The following is a 21755-nucleotide window of genomic DNA, read 5'->3' as shown; positions in this document are numbered from 1 at the left end:
CGACAGTCTCCGGGAGTGATAACCTTCAGTCCCCGTGAAAGTGTCTAAAAGACCCAGCATCGTGCATTGAGCATCTTACAAATGCCCTACTCTCAACAGCCCAAAGTATCCCTTAGAGTGGTTTATGAAGACACCATACTTCCTTTCTAAAGTCTAAGACCTCCCTAATGTCACCCGGATAAATAATGAAAACAAACTCACCTTGCGGATATAGGCCTGCAGTCCCTTGACTCCGTACATCCTGAAAACAAACCACATCTTCAAAGAGCGGAACCTCCGGCCCAGCGGCAGCTGCCAGTGCTGAAATGAGACACAACGCGGCATGTCCGTGAGGGCTATGCTAAGGGCTGGTTTCCTTTTTGACTCATGGCCTTGTCTGTTTCTCTTGAAGGGCCTGGAGGACACCCCCTTTGGCTGCCATGCCCCATCCTGGATGGCAAAGCTGACAGCAGTGGAGTAAGCGGTCCGGCAGCCGGAGGCTCTCTGTGCAAAGCTCCGTGATGCTCGTGCAGGGCACACGGGGGCCAGGCGGTGCTAGGCTCGGGAGCCATCGTGAGCAGATGCGGGGAGGTACGGGCCTGCCCCACGGGGCTTACGACCCAGTGGGGGGGGGGAGGGGGGCTGTTCACTGGTTTCTCTGCCTACAGGAAAGAGGACGGGGGCACAAAAGCCCACACCCTCTGCAGCGCGCTCCCCGTGACGTCTCAGCACCATTCTCTAGAGCAACATGCATCCTCTTCCTGCCCCGCAGGCCGCCGTGGAACGACCTGCCAGACGCTGTCACCAGAAAACAGAGCCGTCAACATGCGGGACGTCTCGTGAGCCTTCCCTAGTTTTTCCTGAATTTGCCAGCTGCCCGGCTGTGACACTCTCCAACGGTTGTAAATGTACCAAAGCAAGCAAGAGAGGACACAGAGGGGAGAGAAGTGAGGGGACATTTGGGAAGATAAAACAGTGGCATTTCATTGGGATTTTACACATAGGCACGTCCTACTGGAACTTATAAAGGAGGGGCCGAGGGGGACTTTCCTCCATCTTTGTTTACCGGAGTAAAAAGGCACACAGTTTGAGTGTTCATTCCACTGTCACCCTAAAATGCTGTCACTACCTCTCTGGAGTGGGGTAGATTCCCCGGGGGCAGAGGTGCCCTGTGCACCCAGCCTTTTCCCCTCACCCCCGACCAGACGTAAGTTCGGAGAGGAGGGGGCCCAGGCTTGTTTGCCATTTGATTCCCAGCCCATCTTCCGGCTCACCGCAGCTGCCAGAGCAGTGCACGGCTCCTGCCTGGGGAAGGAGGCTTGTCACCAGAGCAGCCAGTTAAGAGGCTGTCGTCCGAGCACTTCTTATGCCCTCCGACCCTTTGCTCTCCCACTGTCCTGGGGATGCCAGCTCCTGGCACACAGCCTGAGCACACAGTGGAGGGACCGCCCCGCCTTACAGAGGAATCTTCCAAGGAGCACGGGCAGCGTCGTTTCCTCCTAACCTGAGCCCTGCCATCCGTGGGCTCAGCAGAGCTGCCCACTGCCAGGCCCGATCGCTAGTTAGGACCCAGTTAGAGGGTGTCCTCTTGTGGGACCCTGATCCTGAGAGGGCCGGGAGGCTGCAGGAACTACAGACCATGACAGCGCCCCGCACTGCATTCACATTTTGGATTACCACAGACCTGGACTCAGGGAGACAAATCTCCACTTACCCTGTAGTCAGTGATAAGCCCTGGAAAAGAGAAAGAAAAAGGAAACAGAAAGGAACCATTAGACACATTAGTTGATTGCATGTCCAAGTCTTTTCCATCATCTCCTGAACCAGACATAAAATCACCGAGGGCAGGGCTGGGTGTTCCTTGAGCCACTTCCCAAGGTAACAGATTCAAGGGCGGGGGGGATTCCAGAGAGCAGAGCATAAACGGAAGTGCCGAATTATGAATGGATTCCCATTCATTTCACTTTCTGCACTTACATAAGCATGAAAATCTGAGCTTTCTCCTTGTGCCCGGTGGTGAATAGGCATTCAGATCATATACAGCCTTCATCATGCATTCATTCATGCGTGGGAAGGTGAATTTGTGGTATAAAGAGCAATTAGAATGTAAAAAAGAATCAAAAACTTCTGATGGGTGTTCATCTCTGTATTCTCAGATCTTAGTCTGGGTTCTGGCGCTGAGCAAATACCCCGTGGGTATTCTTCGAGTCAGTTTCATTATCTGGGATTCAAATGGCTTCACAGGGGTTACGAACTCGTTTGCATTTTAGTCTCCCCTTGTGCCAAAAGCTGTAAAGCCAAGGATGGTATGGAAGAAAGAACGCTGGACAAAGAATTTCGTAGACAGAAGTTTCTGCATGGTAGTCTTGGGCACAGAATCAGGTGGGGATTAGAGAGATGCGTTTTGGACCCCTGATCCTCCAGTGTCGTCCAGAGGAGGCTCGCTGTGGCTGGCGAGCACACCCGGCTCCCCAGGTCAGATCAGCTGTGGCATGGCCTTGCGGGCCCTCACCGAGGTCAGCTGGCATGGGCCGTCCACCTACCGCAATCCGCCACCCACTCTGATAGACTGCATTGGGTCCACTGGGCACAGCGTTAGGGTTAGGGTTAGGGTTAGGGGTTAAGTTTAGGGTTAGGGCTCTGGCTCACCTCTTTCCTATCTTCCAAATGTACAGTTTTTATAATGAAAGAATTCATCTGAAAAGTCTATATACCAGGTGTGGCCACTCTTTTCCTATCATCTGCATGGTGACAGAAATTTCTGTCATAGAAAAAAAAAAATCCCACTTTTTTGGGTCACTCTTTGGCACAAGTCCAGTGAGACAACATATGTAAAAGTGCAAAGCAAACATAGGGGTGTACGGGAGCCGTAATCACTCCCACTGTTGCTGCCCTAATGTTGCTGCCACAGTGCTGACCCGTCAGGGGGACAGCGGGGAGAGTCCCCCCAACTCCAGGGGTCTCAGGTGCTAGCAGGAGACACATGACCAGTGAGCGTGACGGCTTCACGTGCAGTGAAGGAGGCGTGGGGAGATGTGGGTTAGGGGCTGACAGCAGGCGGAGGGCACCTGCTCACATCGAGAGGACTGGGAGGACCCCTGAGTGGGAGACTTTGCTCCTGGATCCCAGTGATGAGAGGGAGGCGTCCCAGTGGCCCACAGGAGGAACTGGGCTGCAGCCTGGGGAGCTGCGGGGTGTCGGGGGACGGGCAGTCCACGTGGGCAGTCCTGAGTGGGCTTTTCAATAGTTAAATGATGAAGAGATTTCTTTATTAAATAGAAAGGATCTTTAAAAAAAACACTCTAAACATATTTCATTTCAAATTACAGCAGCCTTCGCAGGAAAGTGAGATCCATCCAGATAAAATATACCCTTATATCCAGTGGCCATAAAAGTTTAAAGTTGATTTTGGGTGATTTACTTGGCAAACACAAAATGGGTCATTGCTTTTGTTGATTCATAAATTTTTGGGGGGGGAAAAGTACAAATAACTAAGATTGTTCATCTTTAACAGCCATAGCCAATATTTCAATCAGAAACTGCCTTTCTATAAACGTGGAATAAAATTACACTTTTTAAAAATTCCTGGAGCAATGAACTTTACTGAGATGGCTTAAACTCATTCTAAGAATTCCTTCCTTTTTTTTTTGTTTTTGGCCATGCCACACGGCTTGCGGGATCCTAGTTCCCCGGTCATCAAGGATTGAATCCAGGCCCTGGTAGTGAAAGAGCTGGGTCCTAACCCCTGGACTGCCAAGGAAGTCCCGAGAATCCCTTCATTGTTTAAGAGCAGCATTTTGCTAACTGTCATGATGACTGTGGTTTTCATTATTCAAACATGAAATGCATTTTTAAATAGAAGAGCTTTGGCAGCTGGCTCCTAATTTCTCATGGCTTTATGCCAACGCCATTTTTAAAAACTAGACTTTATTTTTTTAGAGCAGTTTTAGGTTCTGAGCACAGCTGAGCAGGGGGTGGGTGCTTGTATCCAATGCGCCCCATGGGACGGTGGGCAAGTTTAAGAAGGCAAAACCGAGGTATGATCTTTCCGTGGAGACCGCGCGGGCTGGGGTCCGCATGGGAGGGAAGGGGCTGTGCCTTGACTTGTGTCACTACTGTTCAGTGCTCCTGCCACAGTCATCAAAAGTGCCTCATCGGGCTTCCCTGGTGGCGCAGTGGTTGAGTGCATTGCCTGCCAGTGCAGGGGACACGGGTTCGAGCCCTGGTCTGGGAGGATCCCACATGCCGCGGAGCAACTAGGCCCGTGAGCCACAACTACTGAGCCTGCGCGTCTGGAGCCTGTGCTCCGCAGCAAGAGAGGCCGCGACAGTGAGAGGCCCGCGCACCACGATGAAGAGTGGCCCCCGCTCGCCGCAGCTGGAGAAAGCCCTCGCACAGAAACGAAGACCCAACACAGCCATAAATTAATTAATTAATTAAAAAAAAAAAAAAAGTGCCTCATCTTCCAGCCAGCCCAATTCCTGCTCAGTTCGTGGAGGGTGGGGTCACGTGATCTCCGGCGTCCCTCCCATCACTAACATCCACTGTTGTCTAAGGAAACTCAACCAGACAGTGGCAGAAGTTCCCAAAGACTTGGCCTGTCCTTCCCTCCCCGGGGTCCCTGGACCCCATGGTGGCCGGTGTGGCACCTGCTGGTGGCCATGAGGGCTTCGGAGAGTGAGAGAACCCTCCCCCACCCGGAGGCTGAGTCCTATAGGGACAGACAAGCATGTAAATCACCGTCCCCAGTGCGTGGATTACAGTGAGTGGGCATAGAGGGACGGGGTGTCTGTGCAGGTCGCCTCATGCATTTTATCTGATCAGGATCTCAAGTAATCCGTAAGGTTTGTTTTTTTTACCAGGAGACTTAATTTTTAGAGATCCGCATTTGTGAATGGATCCTGCCTCAGCCTTGCCCCATTTTCTCTTCCCTCCCCAGGCCCCTGGCCCAGCTGTTTCTTCCCCTGGTCTAAGCGATGCAAACTCTCTTTAGGGCAGTCATCATTTCAAAGGCTCAGCGCAGGCGGTGCCCACGCCCGTGTTGAGGGCCGTGTGGCCCCTCCGGCCCTATGGGTGCCTCCCCCAACCCTGCCCCAAACAGTGAGGAGAAGAGCCAGGACCGCGTCTCCATCACCACCCCGCCTCAGGAAGCAGCTCTTCCTGGCTCTGCACCCGGCCCCCTAGGACCAGTCTGTGGACATGACTCTGGGCACCATGGACGCAGCTCTGATGGGAACAGACTGGAGAAAGCAAGGCCAGCGGCTTACCTGAGTCCTGGTGGCTGTGCTTTAGGTACACGGGGTCCAATTTGAAGGCTCCGGTCAGGTCAGTTCTCTTTTTCACCCTGTTTTAGAGAACAAACCAAGGGCTTAACGAGAAGGCATTTCAGGTGGGCCTGCACGACCCTCGCCTCCTGTTCCTTCTCCCACTGGGTTCAGGCTCCCCTGCTCCCTGGTCCCCTCCCTGACACCCCACTCGGCACGCATGCCCCTCATCTGCACACCCCGTCCCCTGGCTCGGCTGTAGCACAGCATTAACCTCCAGACCTCCGGGCCCCTGAGGTTGGGGGTACGTGGTATAATAAAACTAAGTCTTTGGTCTTTATTCCTGGTCCAACTAGAATTGTGCCGAGACCTGACATTGAGTCTCCATTTTCATTTAGTTAGGACTTCTGGAATGGCTTCCAAAAAATTGTACCCTTTTCTTCATAAAAATCTACACAGGTTTTGATATATTTATTCATAGTAACCTTACATCTTTTCTTGCTATTATAAAAAAATATTTCTTTTAAAAATTTTACACGTGCTACTTATCGTATATGCAAATAAATGCACCCTTAAAAGTGCTGTGTATCTAGAAATCTTGCTGTGTTCTCTTATTAATACTTTCTCGGAAGATTCTGTTCTCATTGAAGGCACTCACACCATCTGAGAATCATGAGTTTTGTGGCTTCCACTGTAATCCTTACTTTTACTTCTCTGTCATGTCTTACTGCATAGGTTAGGAAAGCACAACACTGAATAGGGTGTGTATTAAGGGAATTGTAATTTTTTTCCCGATGTTAAAGGCAGTTTTTCTCATATTTCACCACTGAGAATAGGTTTGCTGTAGTTTTTTGGATGATATTTTTTTATCAGATTTGGAAAGTTCTCTTCTGTTCCTCTTTTACTAAGAATTCTAGAATTTTATCTAATGCTTTTTCCGTATCTAATGAGATGATAACTTTTTTTTCTCCTTTACTGTTAAACATGGTCATGACATTTTAAAATCTTTTAATATTTTTAAACCACCCTGGGATGTCTGGAATGAACACATTTTAGTCACGATATACCATCTTTATTTTCCCCTTAAACATTATTGAATTTTATTTGTTAAAATTTACTTGGAACTTCCACATGTAATTTTGTGAGCTTGTCCTGTAGCTTTTCTTTCTCAGCTTCTCATCTGGTTTTGGGATCAAAGTGACACTGACCTCATGATCTATGTCCCCCTTGCTGGTCTGTGAATTACATTTATAATTAGACCTATAGATGCCTTGACAGTTGGTAGAACTTGCTGTTAGAAGAATTTGGATGATTCTGTTGTGTGAAATGTAACTATTGGCACATAGTCTTTAGAGCTATGAGACGTTTCAGGTTTTCTATTTATTCTTGAGTCAGTTTTTTTTTTTTTTTTTTTTTTTTTATAAATTTATTTATTTTATTTATTTATTTTTGGCTGTGTTGGGTCTTCGTTGCTGTGTGCGGGCTTTCTCTAGTTGCGGCGAGCGGGGGCTACTCTTCATTGCGGTGCGCAGGCTTCTCATTGCGGTGGCCTCTCTCATTGTGGAGCACGGGCTCTAGGCGCATGGGCTTCAGTAGTTGTGGCACTTGGGCTCAGCAGTTGTGGCTCACAGGCTCTAGAGTGCAGGCTCAGTAGTTGTGGCGCACGAGCTTAGTTGCTCTGCGGCATGTGGGATCTTCCCGGACCAGGGCTCGAACCCGTGTCCCCTGCATTGGCAGGCGGACTCTCAACCACTGCGCCACCAGGGAAGCCCTTGAGTCAGTTTTGATGACATATTTTTTGTAGTTATTGAATATGTACATTTGTAGGCAATTCTGGAATGATGTAATTCATAGTGCTCTCTGGCTATTTTTTTTAAATGCCTGCTGTGTCTGTGGTTTTGTCTTTCTTATATTTCCAGTACAGTTTACTGTGCCTTCTCCTCTATTTCTGGTCCTTCTTTCTGGAGAGCATCTATTTTATTAGGCAGGTAAAGGACCAGCATGTGGCTCTCTTGATCTGTGCTCCTGTTTCCTTATTTCCTATTTCATGTCTGTCTCTTCATTATTTCCCTCCTTCTAGTTTTGAGGGTTTATTCTGTCGCTGTTTTCTGGCTTCCTTTGGGCCCTTAGCTAATTATTTTCTGGTTTTCATGTTTTCTGTTTAAGTCTGTTCTCCAAGTCCTGCTTTACTGCATGCCCATGAATTCTGTCACATCTTCATATTCATTCAGGTCCTAGGATTTCCAGTTTCCCTTTGTTCATTGATCCGTGGTTTCAGTGGGTCTGTGGTGGTTTGCTCTCCAAAATTTAGGTACCAGCTTTGCTTTTCCCTGTGAAGTTTAATGATACTACAAAGAAGAAAACTTTATTTAAACAAGCAAATGGATGTGTGCATGCACATACGCAGACACACAGGCTTGCACACACGCACACACACGCACACACACACACACACACACGCACAGAAACACCCTCTCTAGGGATCAACGTCATCTCACCCCTGATGGGCCTCACGGTGAGGAAAGCCTCTCCCTGTCACTGGACACATTCCTGAGGGATGGTCCTGAGGGAGGAGGGGGCAGGGGACACCTGTCCTATCTAGAAAGCATGGCTTCTTATGTTGTCTTTTTAAGAAATCTACAACTCTGTGTGTGACGGGCTCCCTGAATGAGGGCTCCTGCTACCTCTTGGTGCCAGAAACAGTATAAAGAATTCAAGATGCCAAAAGCACCAGGACCAAAGTGCAAAGAAACAAAGGAGATTCATAGAAAACTGTGTTTTCATGCACAGGTTCTAGAATCACGTCTTACTATAACCAGAGTGATCTAAAATCTTCCCAAGTAACTGAATTTTTCAAAAAATCCAATACAGCAGGGTTGTACAAAAGCTATAAAACTAAAAAAATTTAATTTTATTTGGAAAAAAATTAACCCTCTTTTTTAAAGGCAGAGTAAAACATGCCCTTGGTGGAATTTGAGGCTCTCTTTGGAGAAAATCTGATATTAAGGGACATTGAGGTCAGAGCAGAATGGTTCATATTTACATATAAAAGATTCAAAATACCCAAATGAACAATAAAGAGCTTATGAACAGAATAATGAAATCATTATAAAACGTATTTACTGGGCTTGTAATGAGGTCAAGTTTTTAAAACTTCAATTATCTTGTCCATTTTAATACGTAGAGAATATAACCAAAGAATTGAGTTTAAATTATGGACTAACCATTGATAAAATTTCATTAAACAAAAGAGAGACCCTTCTGATTTTGAGGAATACAAAAAAGCCAGTGAGAGAAAAAAAAAATCCATTTACATCTTGTTTGTTGTATTAGCAAAACCTTTAAACACATCTATAAAAAATTCACAACTTAGAACTGTTTGCTTGCTTGTTTTCAACTCTGCAGAGTTGAAGGATGCCTGGCCTTTTCTGAAATCCAGTTCTTATGAGTATCCTTATTATCTGTGATCTACTGTGTTGGGACACCTCATTTTTTACTGCAATAACCTCTTAGAATAGCAAAATATATGTATGTGATTCCCTGGATTTTCAGAACAGGGCAAAAAAGCCTCTGAGTAGACTCTTAGCCATCCTTCTCTCCCTGCTCCCTGTCACCAGGCCGCAAGGCTCGCTTACAACCTCTGCAAACACACAGGGGTCCCCAACCTGGGCCCAGCTTGTTCAGTGGACCCTCAGCTCAGGTAGGCGAAGGGGTAGCTGCCTTGAAACAGGAGAGGAATGCTGTGGTCCATTCATTCTCCTTTGGACTTGAGGCTGTATGTGCCAGGGCTAAAATCCAGGACTGTTTTCAGTATTCAGAGAGAAACTGGAATCAGAGTCAGATTTGAATAAAAGTGGACATAGAATCAGGGCCCAATTTTGCCTCATTCACACTAAAAACAGCTCTCATTCTCCGATTTCTTCTGTATCCATCTGGGACAATTCCAACGTGTTCTCTGTGCGTCCTTTTGTTTAGCTGTGTGTTTGTAAAATGGATATTGCTTTGTGTGCATGTCTTCGTTTGCATCCTGGGAGATACATAATTCTGTATCTGACTCTCTTTGCTCAGTTATAGTTTTTGTACCTTTACCCCTGTTGCATCAGACACATGGGTCTAGCATGGATGGCTGTGTGCCGTTAGCAAACCCATGCACGTCTCAGAACTCCAGTTGCCTCATCTGGATGAGGGACGATAATTCCTATACCAGTAAGGCTGCAATAGGATTAGGTGAGGTGGTGTAGGAGAAAGCAAAAGGCCGCCTACTAGCAGGTAATATCTTGAATGTAAAATTTGTACTCGAAGCATCATTACTGCTGTAAACGGAAGAATCAGGCACCCCTGGATGAGGGTTTAGGTGCATTCGCTTTGCCCATTCCAGCAAGGGCAGGGGGAATTCTCTCCACACAGCCCAAGACCTTAGGTTTACATCTCACTTCTTCACAGAATCTGGTGCTGTGATTTAACTTGGTACATCATTTCCTCAAACCAGAAGTATCTGGAGAGCAACTATAATCCTTCACGTGTGCCTGCTCGAGGAGCCTGGCACTCACAGGTGCACAGGGCCAGGCTGGCCACGGGGCTGTGCCAGGTGGGGAGGATGCCCCAGCATCCCAGACTGGCAGAAATGATGCTTTAAAGGCGCTCAGTAATGGATGAGATATTGGAAGATTGCATGTTTATGTAAAAACACCAACTTCTAAATGTGGGCAGCTTATTTAAAAGGAATTTAAACCTACATGGACCACAGGAAACCACCTTCAGTAGCTGTCACCTGTTCTGAGTTTGCTGTTGTGCACACCTGCGTCTCAGGGCCTTTGCACTGGCCGCTGCCCCACACCCCCGCAGGTCCGCATTGCCTGGACCCTCCTCACGTGCCCTCTGTCAGACGCCACTTCATCAGACAGGCTTCTGGGCAATGAACAAAGGGGCCGATCAAGGGGTCTCGCCCGCACACCCCTCTCTACCCCCAGCTCCCCATGCTTCTCCCCTAAACCTCTCCCCTCTATCTTCCCAAACCCTTCCCCGCCCTGCACCTCCTCACCCCATGGATCTCGGTTTGCACTGGACTAGACTTGATTTCATTCAGGTTCTCAGTTTCCTTCGGTTGTATTTTATTGACTGAAAACTCTATCCCATGGCTGAGACTTCTCGAGTCCAGGAATGATAGTGCTCTGGTTTCAGTCAACAGCGCTCAAAACAAAATGCTTTCCAACTAAATCCTGACCTTCCCTTCTCCTTGTAGGTCTCGGTTTGGACGGGGCTGCCCCCAGTTGCAGAGGCTGCTTCACTAGCATCACCCAGGGCAACCCCTGGGGTGGGGGTCTGGGCGGGTGTGTAAAGGACCTTGTGCTGAGCACCCCGCAAGCTGGGCAGTGCTCAACACGCCCCTGTGGGCAAGGAGAGAGAACTTCTTTGCAGGGAAGGGGTGCTTGGTGCAGTGGGGTCAGAGGAAAACCTACGTTTGATAAGAATCAAAAAATCAGAAAGTAGTAGGTGGCATAATTAAGATTATAGGGTTTAAAGTAAGCTGACCTGGGTTAATTCCCTAAATATTAGCCTTCTGGCTTTAACTAGTAATTTCTTATCAGCACTATTCCGGGCTGAAGTGTGTCAGCACCCCCAAAATTTACACATTGAAGTTCTAACCCCTGGTACCTTAGAAAGTGACTGTGTTTGGAGACAGGGTCTTCAAAGAGGTAATTAAATTAAAATGTGGTCATGTGTCTGGGCCCTGATCCCATAAGACTGGTGTCCTTCTAAGAAGAGGAAATTTGGACACAGACATGCACAGAGGGACAACCATATGAAAACCCAGGGAGAAGAAGGCCGTCTACACACTGAGGAGAGAGGCCTCAGGAAGAACCAGCCCTGCAGACACCTTGGTCTCGGGCTTCTAGACTCCAGAATTAGATTTCTGTTTTTTAAGCCGCGCAGCATGTGGTACTCTGTTACAGCAGCCCTAGCAAGGTAATATAAGCACAGCGCCCAAAATAGTAGACATGGGTAATTTTTATGTTAAAACACGAATCCTTCAAGATCAAATTCCATCAATCAATATGCATGTCATCATTACCATATCGTGGGACGAACCCCTGGGTTTGGGAGAGACCTGATTCTCCCAGATGTGTGAAATCACCTCAAAACCCTTGACAATCGCTCTGGCCAGGACCTCAATAGCTCAGGAGAGAGAAGGTACATCCTCTATTATAATTTAAATTTTTACTCTATTTATTTAGCCTTTCAAACCCACAGGCAGGTGGGAGGCTCCTTAAGTATTGCCTCCCACCCCTCAATTCCCGACTCCGAGGGGACAACTAATCACCCTTCTCTTTGGCAAAATTTCAAATACTGGAGGCTGCTCTTGTGTCTCGTGGCTCATGTGTAAGTTTCTCCTACAGGCTCATAACGCTCAGGTCCGTTTTCCGTCTCCAAACGACATGGCCTCATCCCTACATTTCCCGTCTCCTCCCGTACGTCACCTCCCCTTTGCCAAATCCCCCTCTACGGGCTGGTCCTGAACAGAAGATGCCAGAAGGGACCCGTCTGAGACAGATTAACACACAGCCCCCCAGCTCTGGCTGCACCTTCCAGCAGCCTTGGCCGTCACACCAGGCTCTGGGAAAGGCCACGGGTAAAGCACGTTTTCTCTCACCCTTAGCTTGCTCCCTGGCTTTCTGGATGCAAAGGCAGATGCTACATTTATTGTATTCATCCTCATCACATCTCAGCTTTTGGGGCACACGTCAGTGGGCCCCGACAGCTGCAGTCTCCCCATCAGGAAGAGGGGGCAGCGACGTCAGTGTCTTCCTTGCCAGGCTGCCTCGGGGGGCAGTGACTTCGGTTAAATCGCGTGTGATGATGGCAGCCTGCACTTATGGGGGCTCCTTGTACATCCGTTTTTGCTCTTATTTTACCCAGGAAATGAGTGGAACATCACGGCTTACCACAAGCCCCTCTGGGGTCACCTCGCTCCATCCCCCATCAGCCGTCAGCTGGTCTGTCCAGGCCGGCTCTGTGGCTTTTCTCTGCCAGATCCCTTAGCTAAGGACCCCTTAGCTGCCAGTTAACTTGCTCTGAGGCCAGCCCCCTCCTCACAGAACAGAGGCCTTGGGGACCCCTGCCGGCCCCACGCCAGCTGGGTGCTCTGGACCCACAACCCACCTGTCAGCTCCCTTGGACAGTGTTTGTACCTGACCCAATACCCCAGCAAAACAGAATGACATCTCAACCCGAATTAAAGTTTGAAAAAAGGGAGTTTTGACACGCTGCATAAACTATCCTTAAAGTGTTCCAATCCAGGTAAAATAGACAAACGCAACCACAAGAATACTAACATTCATAAAAGCTGTAGCTTTTATCAGTTCTTATTAACATGTCAGAAAAACTGTAGCCCAGAACAGATATGAATGGGTTTTAAAATCATGTATCAGAGTTCGGGTCAAAGACTGACAAAAAAGTGAATTTGATTTAAACAGAAGGGAAGCACTGAACATGTAGTTTATCTTTAGATAGAGTTCAAGGGAAACTGATTATTTGGTGAACTGACTTTAGCCGGATTATGTGAGAGCTGCTTTCCTCACCTTTCTAAGGTGGAAAACCATTCACTTAATTACACAGTGAACAATTTTGCACAAAATTCATGCAAAGCCTCTTGATCTCAAGATTCATTAACCACCTTCTTACTCTAAAAAACTCAGAACTAGTTTCTAGAAATCCCATTCCACTCCCAGTCACCAGCATTTCTTTAAATATTATCCATGTAGTGAAATATCAACCACTTCCATTTTGGAAGTCTGGAATTCTTTTTTCTTGCTCTAGAGATAACCAATGTGATGCCGGTACTGCTGGAAAGAATTTTCAGGGAACTGCTTAGAAAATAGAATTACTTTTATTTTTCCTTAGCAAATGCTTTTAAGCATATAGACTTAGATTTATTAAACATTTAAGAATAAAAACACAGCAGCAAATGATTTAGAAATATGTGCTAAGGTTACTAAGCACTGTTTTTTATTAATGCTAGAGAGATTAGACCAGAGATTTTCTCTGTTATCCTCTCTTCTTGTGCCAATATGTTCTAGATAACAGCGTACAACAGGGTAAGATGTAGCAAGAATTCCACCCATGGCTCAGAAATGCAGGCAAGCAGTAAGTGATGTATGTGCTCCGCCAGCAATGGTACCTCACCTGCCAGGTTTCTTTCATATCAACTATTCTAAGGAGCAGTGTAATTGCAGGGTAATTGACATCTAATGAACAGGGCAACTTACCACATGGCAGAGCAGTCAAAATTCACCAAGAGCCATTTGTGGGGATTAAAGTTAAATGAATCTGCATACTGCCAAGGAATAATAACAACAAAAAGAAAACACTTCAGTTATTAACGTTTAGCTATAAAACACGACCTCATACATAGTAATTAACAGTTTGCAGTCTCAAATGAAAACCAGCGTGACCAGACAGAGGAGAAGGGAAGCAGCTGAACCGTGGGGTTTGGGGCTCGAGGGCACTTGGGAAGGTCTGGGCAGCCACCGCTCCTACCTGAGCCTCTTTTCTTTCCTTTTCAAATCCTATCTCGTGAAACATGAAGCTAATATGGATCTGATTCTGGGCTGAAGCGCAAGGGGAGGAAGAGAGCTTTGGAGCCAGGGTATCGGGGTTGGCTTCCGGGCACAACCGCCTGTCCGTGTGGCCTGGATGGGAGTTCTGCTTCGTGGGGAAGGCGTGCAATCACAGCCACAAACTCTTCAGTGCAGCTCCCCAGGGTGACGCAGAAACCGTCCAGCGCAAACTCTGAGACTGTCGCTGCTCCGTGGTTGTAAAGCCAGCCAGGTGGTGGCCCAGGGAACCACGTGGTGAGAAAATGGCTACTGACCTCCTGCAGCTCTGGTTAAGCGGGGAGACCTGGCAAGAGAACAGTCCCTGGGCCATACGAAAACGACCGCCAGGTAGCCCTCAAGCTGGCCCCCCGCTCAGAGGCGGAGGGAAGGGACTGGCTGAGCCGGGCTGGGATGTGCTTCGGGGGAGGGGGCGCCCTGCAGAGAGACACCCACAGAACCGGAGCGACGCTGAGGTCCGCTGGACGTGAAGGGTACCAGGCTGCCGACCGAAAAAAACGCACAACCTAAAAGTTGAGTTATGCTTTGTTTGGCGGACTTTCCGAGAACTTCAAGCCCGGAAGACAGCATCTCAGGTAGCTCTGAGGGACTGCTCTGAAGAGGCAAGGGGGGGGGGCCAGGATACAGAGGGGTTTTTGCAACAAAGATCAGGTAGTCGGAACATCAAGAGATTACTGTTAATTAAAGAAAACCAGACAGCTCCAGTGAAGGAATTTAGCGCTTTTCTATGCATCTATGGGAAGATGCAAGAGTCTGGGTTCACTGAAATCATCCCTTTGATGGGCACCTCAGCTACCTGGGACCAGTGGCCTGTGCTTTCTCATCCTGAGTTCCCTCAGGGCTCACTTTCAGGGCGGCTGTAATGTGATGGCTTGATGGCTGCAACATCCTTTGTTTACTGATATGGCAGCAACATTTTTCTACAGGAATTTATAGGTGAGGGATTGGAATGAGATAGTATCTAGAGCCTTCCTATTATGTATCTGTTAATCCTAATTTGGTGTAGGGCTATCACATTTGGATCAAGGGATGCATTTCGAGGACCTTGGATAATTTAAAATACGCAGAATTTCAAAGCATAATCGGAGCCCGACCCTGACAAAGGTCATGGGAAGTTTCTATCATCGAGAGGAGACCCACCCTGGCAGCAACACAAACACAGCTCATATCTGGGGGCGCTTGCCTGCTTTGAAACTGTGAGTCCCAATTCATTTTTAATTGGGGGGATTCACAGTTCTACTTTTCCACATAAAATGAGATGTTATTCATGGCTTATCTTGCATGCTTTCAAATTTGCATAGTCTGAAGTCACATAAAATTTATCCACATTTCAAACTACTAGACAATTCGGAATCATCAAAATTTTAATTCACAGGTGCTATGTCAGACAATTGGACCGATTTGGCCTGGGAAACACTTTATGCATAAGTTTCCTCAACTTTATGAACTAGCAAAGTTCTCAGAATATATGTATCATGATCAGCAATGGGAAAGTGAAAATTTCATAGCTAATCTACAGTAATCAGGATCAGCCCATTTTTTTCATTTAATCGTTGGTTCTTTTACCAACATTGATGTAATAGATCAACAACTGTTCCCATCTATCTAAATGTTTTCTTCTTTATTTCTATAGACACCATCCACATTCATTGTACTCATAATAGTAACAGGGTCCCTCCCTGGATGCCAGTGGTAACAACTGCCAACAGCTGGCTCTAGGTTCAAGTTCAAGTGTCATCCCATTTTCAAGTAGAAAAATGAGAGATTTCAACCACCAAGACTGGCCAAGGAGGGCAGTCTGCGTTTTCACTGAGCCATCACAAGTGGCGAGCTCTTACGATTCTCAGAGCGCTGGCTCTTGGCTTATCCTCTGGCTGATGAACAGGACCTGGGTCCCCCTGGAGGCCACATGGCTGCATCTATAATTGAAGCAGAATGATGGCAGCGGCCATGGCAAGGCCCCAGCTGGGAGGAACCTCGTAGTGGGGAAGCTTCGAAGTCTCCCCAAGGCTGTGGGACACCTCTTCTCCATCCCAACGAGGGAAGGGGGAGGGGGTAGCCAGGAGGGGCCGACAGGGAGATGCGTGGTCACCAACGGCAACCTCACCTGTCCGCCCGCTCTGGGAGAGCAGATTCATTTCCCTCGAGGTTCCAATAAGAGCAATATTGAGAAAGAGACAGGAAATGACAAGTTTCATTTGTTGATAATGGGAAACAGAAGGTGAAAGAAGGGGCTTTGTTTGCTAGGCATTTTATTAGTTCCCTCCTGGGGGCTGATCTGTGTAAACGTCTTTCATTACCCACTGCGACGTTTTCTTCCTGCTGATGGAGAGGAAGGTTCTTATCTGCAGGGAAGGGCCGGGCCAGACAGGATATTGCACCCGTTATCTGCCAGCTGAGCAGCGGGCCCTCCCAGCCCAGGGACCAGTGGCCACAGGAGGACAGATGGCAATGACTCATGGCTGGGTATGAAATCCTGTCTGCTGCTGATAGGATCTCACTGCAGCCCCACCACTGGGGTGGTCTGACAATTGGACACCCCCATGAAAGTGAAACCTCGAGTTGTGGGTTCATGAGGAAGAGAAGAGTGTAAGGGGGACAGATCGTGAAATTCTACACCTGATACTCAGAGTTAGAAAAGACCAGGCCTTGGGAGGGGCACATACATCCCAGATGAATACTTTGCCCTTGGTCCCTGGAGACCATAGGGACAGACATCCCCAGTGATGTGTATCGTCACACACAAGACCACAGGACCACAACGAAAGGTATTTACATGGTACAGAGATTTATTCTTCACTTCCTAGCACCAAACACCCACCTAACTAGCTACCAGCCATGAACTATAAGGGGCCAGTGTGAGCTTCCCGTTACCAGAACTTCTCATGTACTACACCCCTTCCCAATGTTTCCAGAGGTCTCTGGAAGCTCTATTTACCCGCTGAGGATTGATCTAAGCCCTCGCACACATTCAGTGATCAATAAGTAATTATTGAATGAATGAGTGAATAAATGGATGGATGTGAGGGAGATATAAACCAGACTGCGCCTTCATTCATTAGTGATAAAGGCATTATTCATCCCAAAGATGGGAATTTTGTATTCTATACCTCTGACACCCACTTTGCTGGTATTATGGTGTTATGAGAATCCAAATTAGTCACTAGAAAATTGATCGGCGGCAGGCAAGAGGGCAGAGGGAGGTTTGGAGGGATGGTCTCTCCAGGTCGTGGTGAAAAATGATAATGGTGTGGAATGTGTGCATTGCTTGCTGTATGCAGACGCTGCTTCTTAGCCCTTTAAATATGGTTAACTCCTCTGATCCTTAAAACAACCCTTCAAAGGAGGCATGATTACGAAATCCATCTTGTGAGGTGGGGAGAGGATACTAGCCTGCCCGAGGGGACATGGCTGGTCCTAGGGCAAAGCCAGGATGCAAGCAGGCTGTCCAAGGCCCAAGACCACGCCCTTGATCCTTGCACCTCGTGAGGTCAAGGTCTCGAGAAACCTCCGCCTCTGAGCACGAAGTCATTACTGGCCTCCGTTGATTTACTACCCTCTTCCCCCGCTCACTGACAAAGTCTGCCACCCTGGACCCTTCATTGCATGTACATCTGAGTCCCTGGCAAGGAGGAACTTCCTGCCCCATGAGCTGCCAACAGTGAAACCCGGTTCCAGCCTGAAACAACTGATCAGGGCCCACCCCTAAGATCATCACTTAGTGTCAAGTCTGCACCCTGGAGAAGCAGAGCATCTGTCGATCGTTTTGGTTGCTGTTTCTCAAAAGAAGCAGATGCTTTAGCTGGCATTACGGGCCATGTTTTCCAAATTCTGAAAGTGCTCAGGACATTTAAATGCACCAGTGGCCGTTTTCTCCATCTCAGTGAAAGTGAACATCATGCACAGTTGTATGATCAGAACATGACTATTGATCCAGATCAAATGGAATCGCAGGTTGTTTTTTAAAAAATTATCCCTTGATCTGACACGCATTCAGATTTTATTTTCTTCCTAAACAGTTTCCCACCGTTTGTAAGCTAAACTCTATCCTATCAGGATTTGCAGACAAATAGTGTAAACATCAGGTGTATTTTGAGAAGACAAGGCTGTATGATCGGGAAGGTTCTCACCCCTTGTCACAAGGAAGTGTGACCTCCACCCATCACAGAAACTGGTTTGGAAGTCATTTGCTGCAACGAACCACAGTGGTAAAAAATATCAATGTCACACCCTTGTAAGGAGAAGTCACTGGTCACAGGATACCTTCTAAACACGCTCTTGTGGAAGAGCACACTCACCTCCACTCCATTCAGAAGATGCCGGAACTCGGGGCAGATGAAGGCGCTGCCCGCGTAGGCAGCGTCCACGTGCAGCCACACGTCCTCCTCGTGACCTGAAGCCCAGAAGCGACCCGTGAGCACTCGGAGGGCCGCCCTCATCCCGGCGTCAGGGCACCTGCCCCAGCCCAGCATCTTCTCAAATACAGTCTGTCAAGAGCGTTTGTTGGCCTGATGTCTGCATCCCTGACAAGCAGTGACTCTGAGGCAGAGGCCGTGTGCTACTGGCCCCGACGGTGCCCGGCACGGGGACCAGAACTCAGAGAACGTGTGGAGGTGAGGGGAACCCCTGACTCTCGGCGTTGACCCTCACGCCCAGCAGAGCTCCAAGGGACCAGCCTACCCCACACCACCAGCCCGTCCACCCACATCTACTCCAGGTAGGTGCCGTGCTCTGCCCTCCCCGCCTCGCCCTCGGGGAACTTTCTCCTCGATTCTCTTGGCTCTGAAGTCCTTCCCACAAGCATCTCTTAAGGCTGGGACCACGCAGTCCACACTGGTCTCTCCACCCCCCCAGGAAGTTCAGTCACCTGCTTTACGCTTCCTGAAATCATTCTCGGCTCCCTTCATGAATGTGATTTCTGTGTTCCAGCGGTACTGGAAAAGTCTCGCGGGAAGGGCACCTGCCTGACTTTGAGCTGGGATAGAGTCCTGTCTAAATATGGTCCCTCGGGACTTCCCTGGCGGTCCAGGGTTAGGGCTCCGAGCTTCCACCGCAGGGGACACGGGTTCGATCCCTGGTCAGGGATCTAAGATCCCACATGTTACATGGTGCAGCCAAAAAAAAGTAAAATAAAAAATAAATGTGCTCCCTCAAGTCGAGCGTATCTGGACTCAACTCCCATCTCCAGCCACCCAGCTGCCGTGTGGTCTTACTGCCCTCCTGCAAGCTCGTTCCCCTCTCAGCAAATGGAGATGAAACAGCACCCAGACCTTGAGGGACAAACTAGGTAACACTCGTACGTGCCCGTCACGACACTAGGACAGACTCAGTGAGGAGCAACGGGATCCCCGTGATTATTTCCTGCCTCTGTGCTGTAGGCTCCCCACGGCCGTGAAATGCGCAAGCAGGAGAGGTTGTGGGTCTGCAGCAAGGGGTGGGCGTCCTTCCCTTACGGGGGCGGAGCTGCCCTGGGAGCGCCAGGTCAGGGCGCCCTGGCAGGGGTCCGTCGGCACCTGCATTTGTGCTGGTGGATGGATTCACGGTTCACTGTTGCGTGTGTGAGGCTGATTCATCACGCACGACGCTGTGAGGAGTGAGGGGTGGCTCTGAGCTCTGCTGATAAAGGACAGAAGAGGCCATTCAAAGCCTCGATTCAGTTTGATCTTCAGGATGGAAGGGATGAAGCCTTTGGCTGGATCAAGATCAAATGTGTCCGGGGGTGGTGATATTGCCACAGAGGCACGCTGAGTGAGATCCTAAAGCACGTTTTACGGGTTCAGTGCTGCACTCAGACCAGCCTCCCCAGGCACCCGTGGAGCCCCCCATGGATGTGGCCGTGAGCCAGGAAGGGAGAAGGGGGATCAGGAAAGGACAGGACGGCCGTCACCGCTGCAGCAGTGCTGTCATCTGTTGCTGCTACAGCTCAGACCCGCTGAGGGGAGGGAGATGCTTCAGACTCACGTGCAGGATAGACACAAAATCTCAAGGCAGGTCTGTGCTCTCCTCGGGGCCGTGGGAGCCGCTAAGGGGAGCTGCATTTTCTGATGGAGGCACTTGGGTGGAGTTTGACTGCCTCCGGCTCAGGACTGAGCAGCGAAGGGTCAGGCAGACAAGGCAGGAGGGATAGAGCCGTGAGGGCTGGAGGAGGGGATGGAGTCTGGGAGCTGCAGACGGGCTCCCCTTCCCCCTCGGCCCTCACCCTGAGAGAGGGATGCTTGTAACACAGTAAAACCCACAACCCCTTACCTTAGCCGGGCCTACCCCGGGACAGACAGAGGAGAGGAGGTCTGACCCTGAACCCCCAGGACGGGGCTGTAACAATGTCAGCCCCCAAGGCTCTGTCACTCCAGAGGGTACGGGAGATCCAGGAGGGGCAGTGGGTGGGGAATGATGGGGGGGCCACTCAGGGTTTCGAAAACGGGGCACCAGAAAGAAGGTGGCAGAGAGAACTAGCCTTATCCCAGAAGAGCTCTGGCCTTTGCCCTCGGCTCCAGGGAGGGGACCTCTAGCCCCTGGAAGGCCCGGCCTGAGAGGAGTTGCAGCCCCCAGATGGCCATTCCATGTCAGTTCTAAGTCGTGGAGGGCTGGGAACTAAAGGTATGAGCTGGACGTCTGGGAGGGGCTGGGGAAGGAGGACAGCCTCCCGGCCGGTGTGTGACACAGCCCAGTACAAACCCTGACACCGAAGGCCCGGCAAGTTTCCCTGGCAGGGAGGGCCCACTCTCTGGGCCTACTGTCACGCATCAGGGCTGGTGGGGGGGACCCAGGGTGACCTCACAGGAGAGGACGACCGAAGCCCCAGGTTTGGACCCTTCCCCACTCTGCCCCAGGCACCTCCTCCTGCCATAAACCGTAACCACAAGTATGCTGTCAGGTGTGGAGCATCAAACCTGAGGGAAGTGTTGGAAGCCCTGACCTTGGAGCTGGTGTCAGGACCAAGGACAGACTTTGAGGGACTGGATTCCCTCTAACCGCGTAGTTGGCCTAAAACCCCTGCGGGAGGAACTTCCAGACGCCCGTGGGGAGTGGATTCCCAATGGGCTTCCCCTCTGTCCACAGGGAGGGGAAGAGCCTCCAGCGCCACCGCCGCATCCCAAGTCTTAACGTGTGATCGGCCGACAGCACAGCCTGCCTTCCGTGCCCACCGAATACGGCGGGTATCTGTAGGGGTCAGGGGTCACTGAGACCCCAAGGCCAGAGCACAGGAGTCGCATGCCCCAGGACGAGGCCCACCCAGCACGCAGGCAAGGCCGCCTCGACGGGGAGGTTTCTGATGCGTCCAAGAGGGAAGGGGCAGCCCCTGTCCCTCTCGGGCCCCCACTGCCTTGCCTGTTTCCTTCCGAGGCCCCCGTGGACGGGAGCAGCCAGACCTCCTGCATCATCTGCTGCATCCCTGCCAGGCACCCCTCCCCCTGCCACACCCCTGGGACCCCCACTCCCACTTTCACACCGCCTGCCTGTCTACCTGCAACTCTCTGCTTTCTGTTTCTCACCCTGTTCTCAATAAAATCTGCCGGGAAATTCCACTGACCGGTCCAAGAGGACCAACTGAAACAGTCTCTCTGGCAAATTGTTTGGAAAGCAGCTCAGCAGAAAGTGTCTTTCCTAAAGCAGCAGTTGGGAGAAAACCGAGTTTTGATGTACCCTCTTGGTCACGCGCAAATAAATAACCTGAATTACTTTAATGGTGTAGTCCAATCACACGGTAGAACGAGGCGGGCCTGGGCCTGTCTGAAGTTAAAGGGTGCTAAACATTTGGCGACTCAAGTAAATGACGTCAGAGGAGGGGAAGCAGGTGAAAGGCGCTCATTCACCGTGAAGTCACCACCGATGATTAGCAAGAGCATGGCTGGTAATGAACGGAACTGTCCAAATCGACGTCGTGGATAAACCTCGG

General features: G+C 49.5%; 1 protein-coding gene across 2 annotated transcripts in view; it reads right to left on the bottom strand.

The window, feature by feature from the left end:
* The window catches only part of DDC (dopa decarboxylase), an 82485-nt gene that overhangs the window by 8710 nt on the left and 52020 nt on the right, over positions 1–21755 (bottom strand). For both annotated transcript variants that reach the window (XM_007178347.2, XM_007178348.3), the window contains exons 8-12: positions 18157–18251; positions 13511–13578; positions 5247–5323; positions 1694–1713; positions 202–300 (exon numbers count right to left, since the gene is read on the bottom strand). In XM_007178347.2, coding sequence (XP_007178409.1) covers positions 202–300; positions 1694–1713; positions 5247–5323; positions 13511–13578; positions 18157–18251 — 359 coding nt within the window. The remainder of the gene's footprint in view (positions 1–201; positions 301–1693; positions 1714–5246; positions 5324–13510; positions 13579–18156; positions 18252–21755) is intronic.

The sequence above is a fragment of the Balaenoptera acutorostrata genome, chromosome 7 (genome assembly GCF_949987535.1).
Source record: "Balaenoptera acutorostrata chromosome 7, mBalAcu1.1, whole genome shotgun sequence".
Taxonomy (NCBI): domain Eukaryota; kingdom Metazoa; phylum Chordata; class Mammalia; order Artiodactyla; family Balaenopteridae; genus Balaenoptera; species Balaenoptera acutorostrata.
Note: the sequence above shows the minus strand (reverse complement) of the source record. Positions and strands in the feature narration are given on the sequence as shown.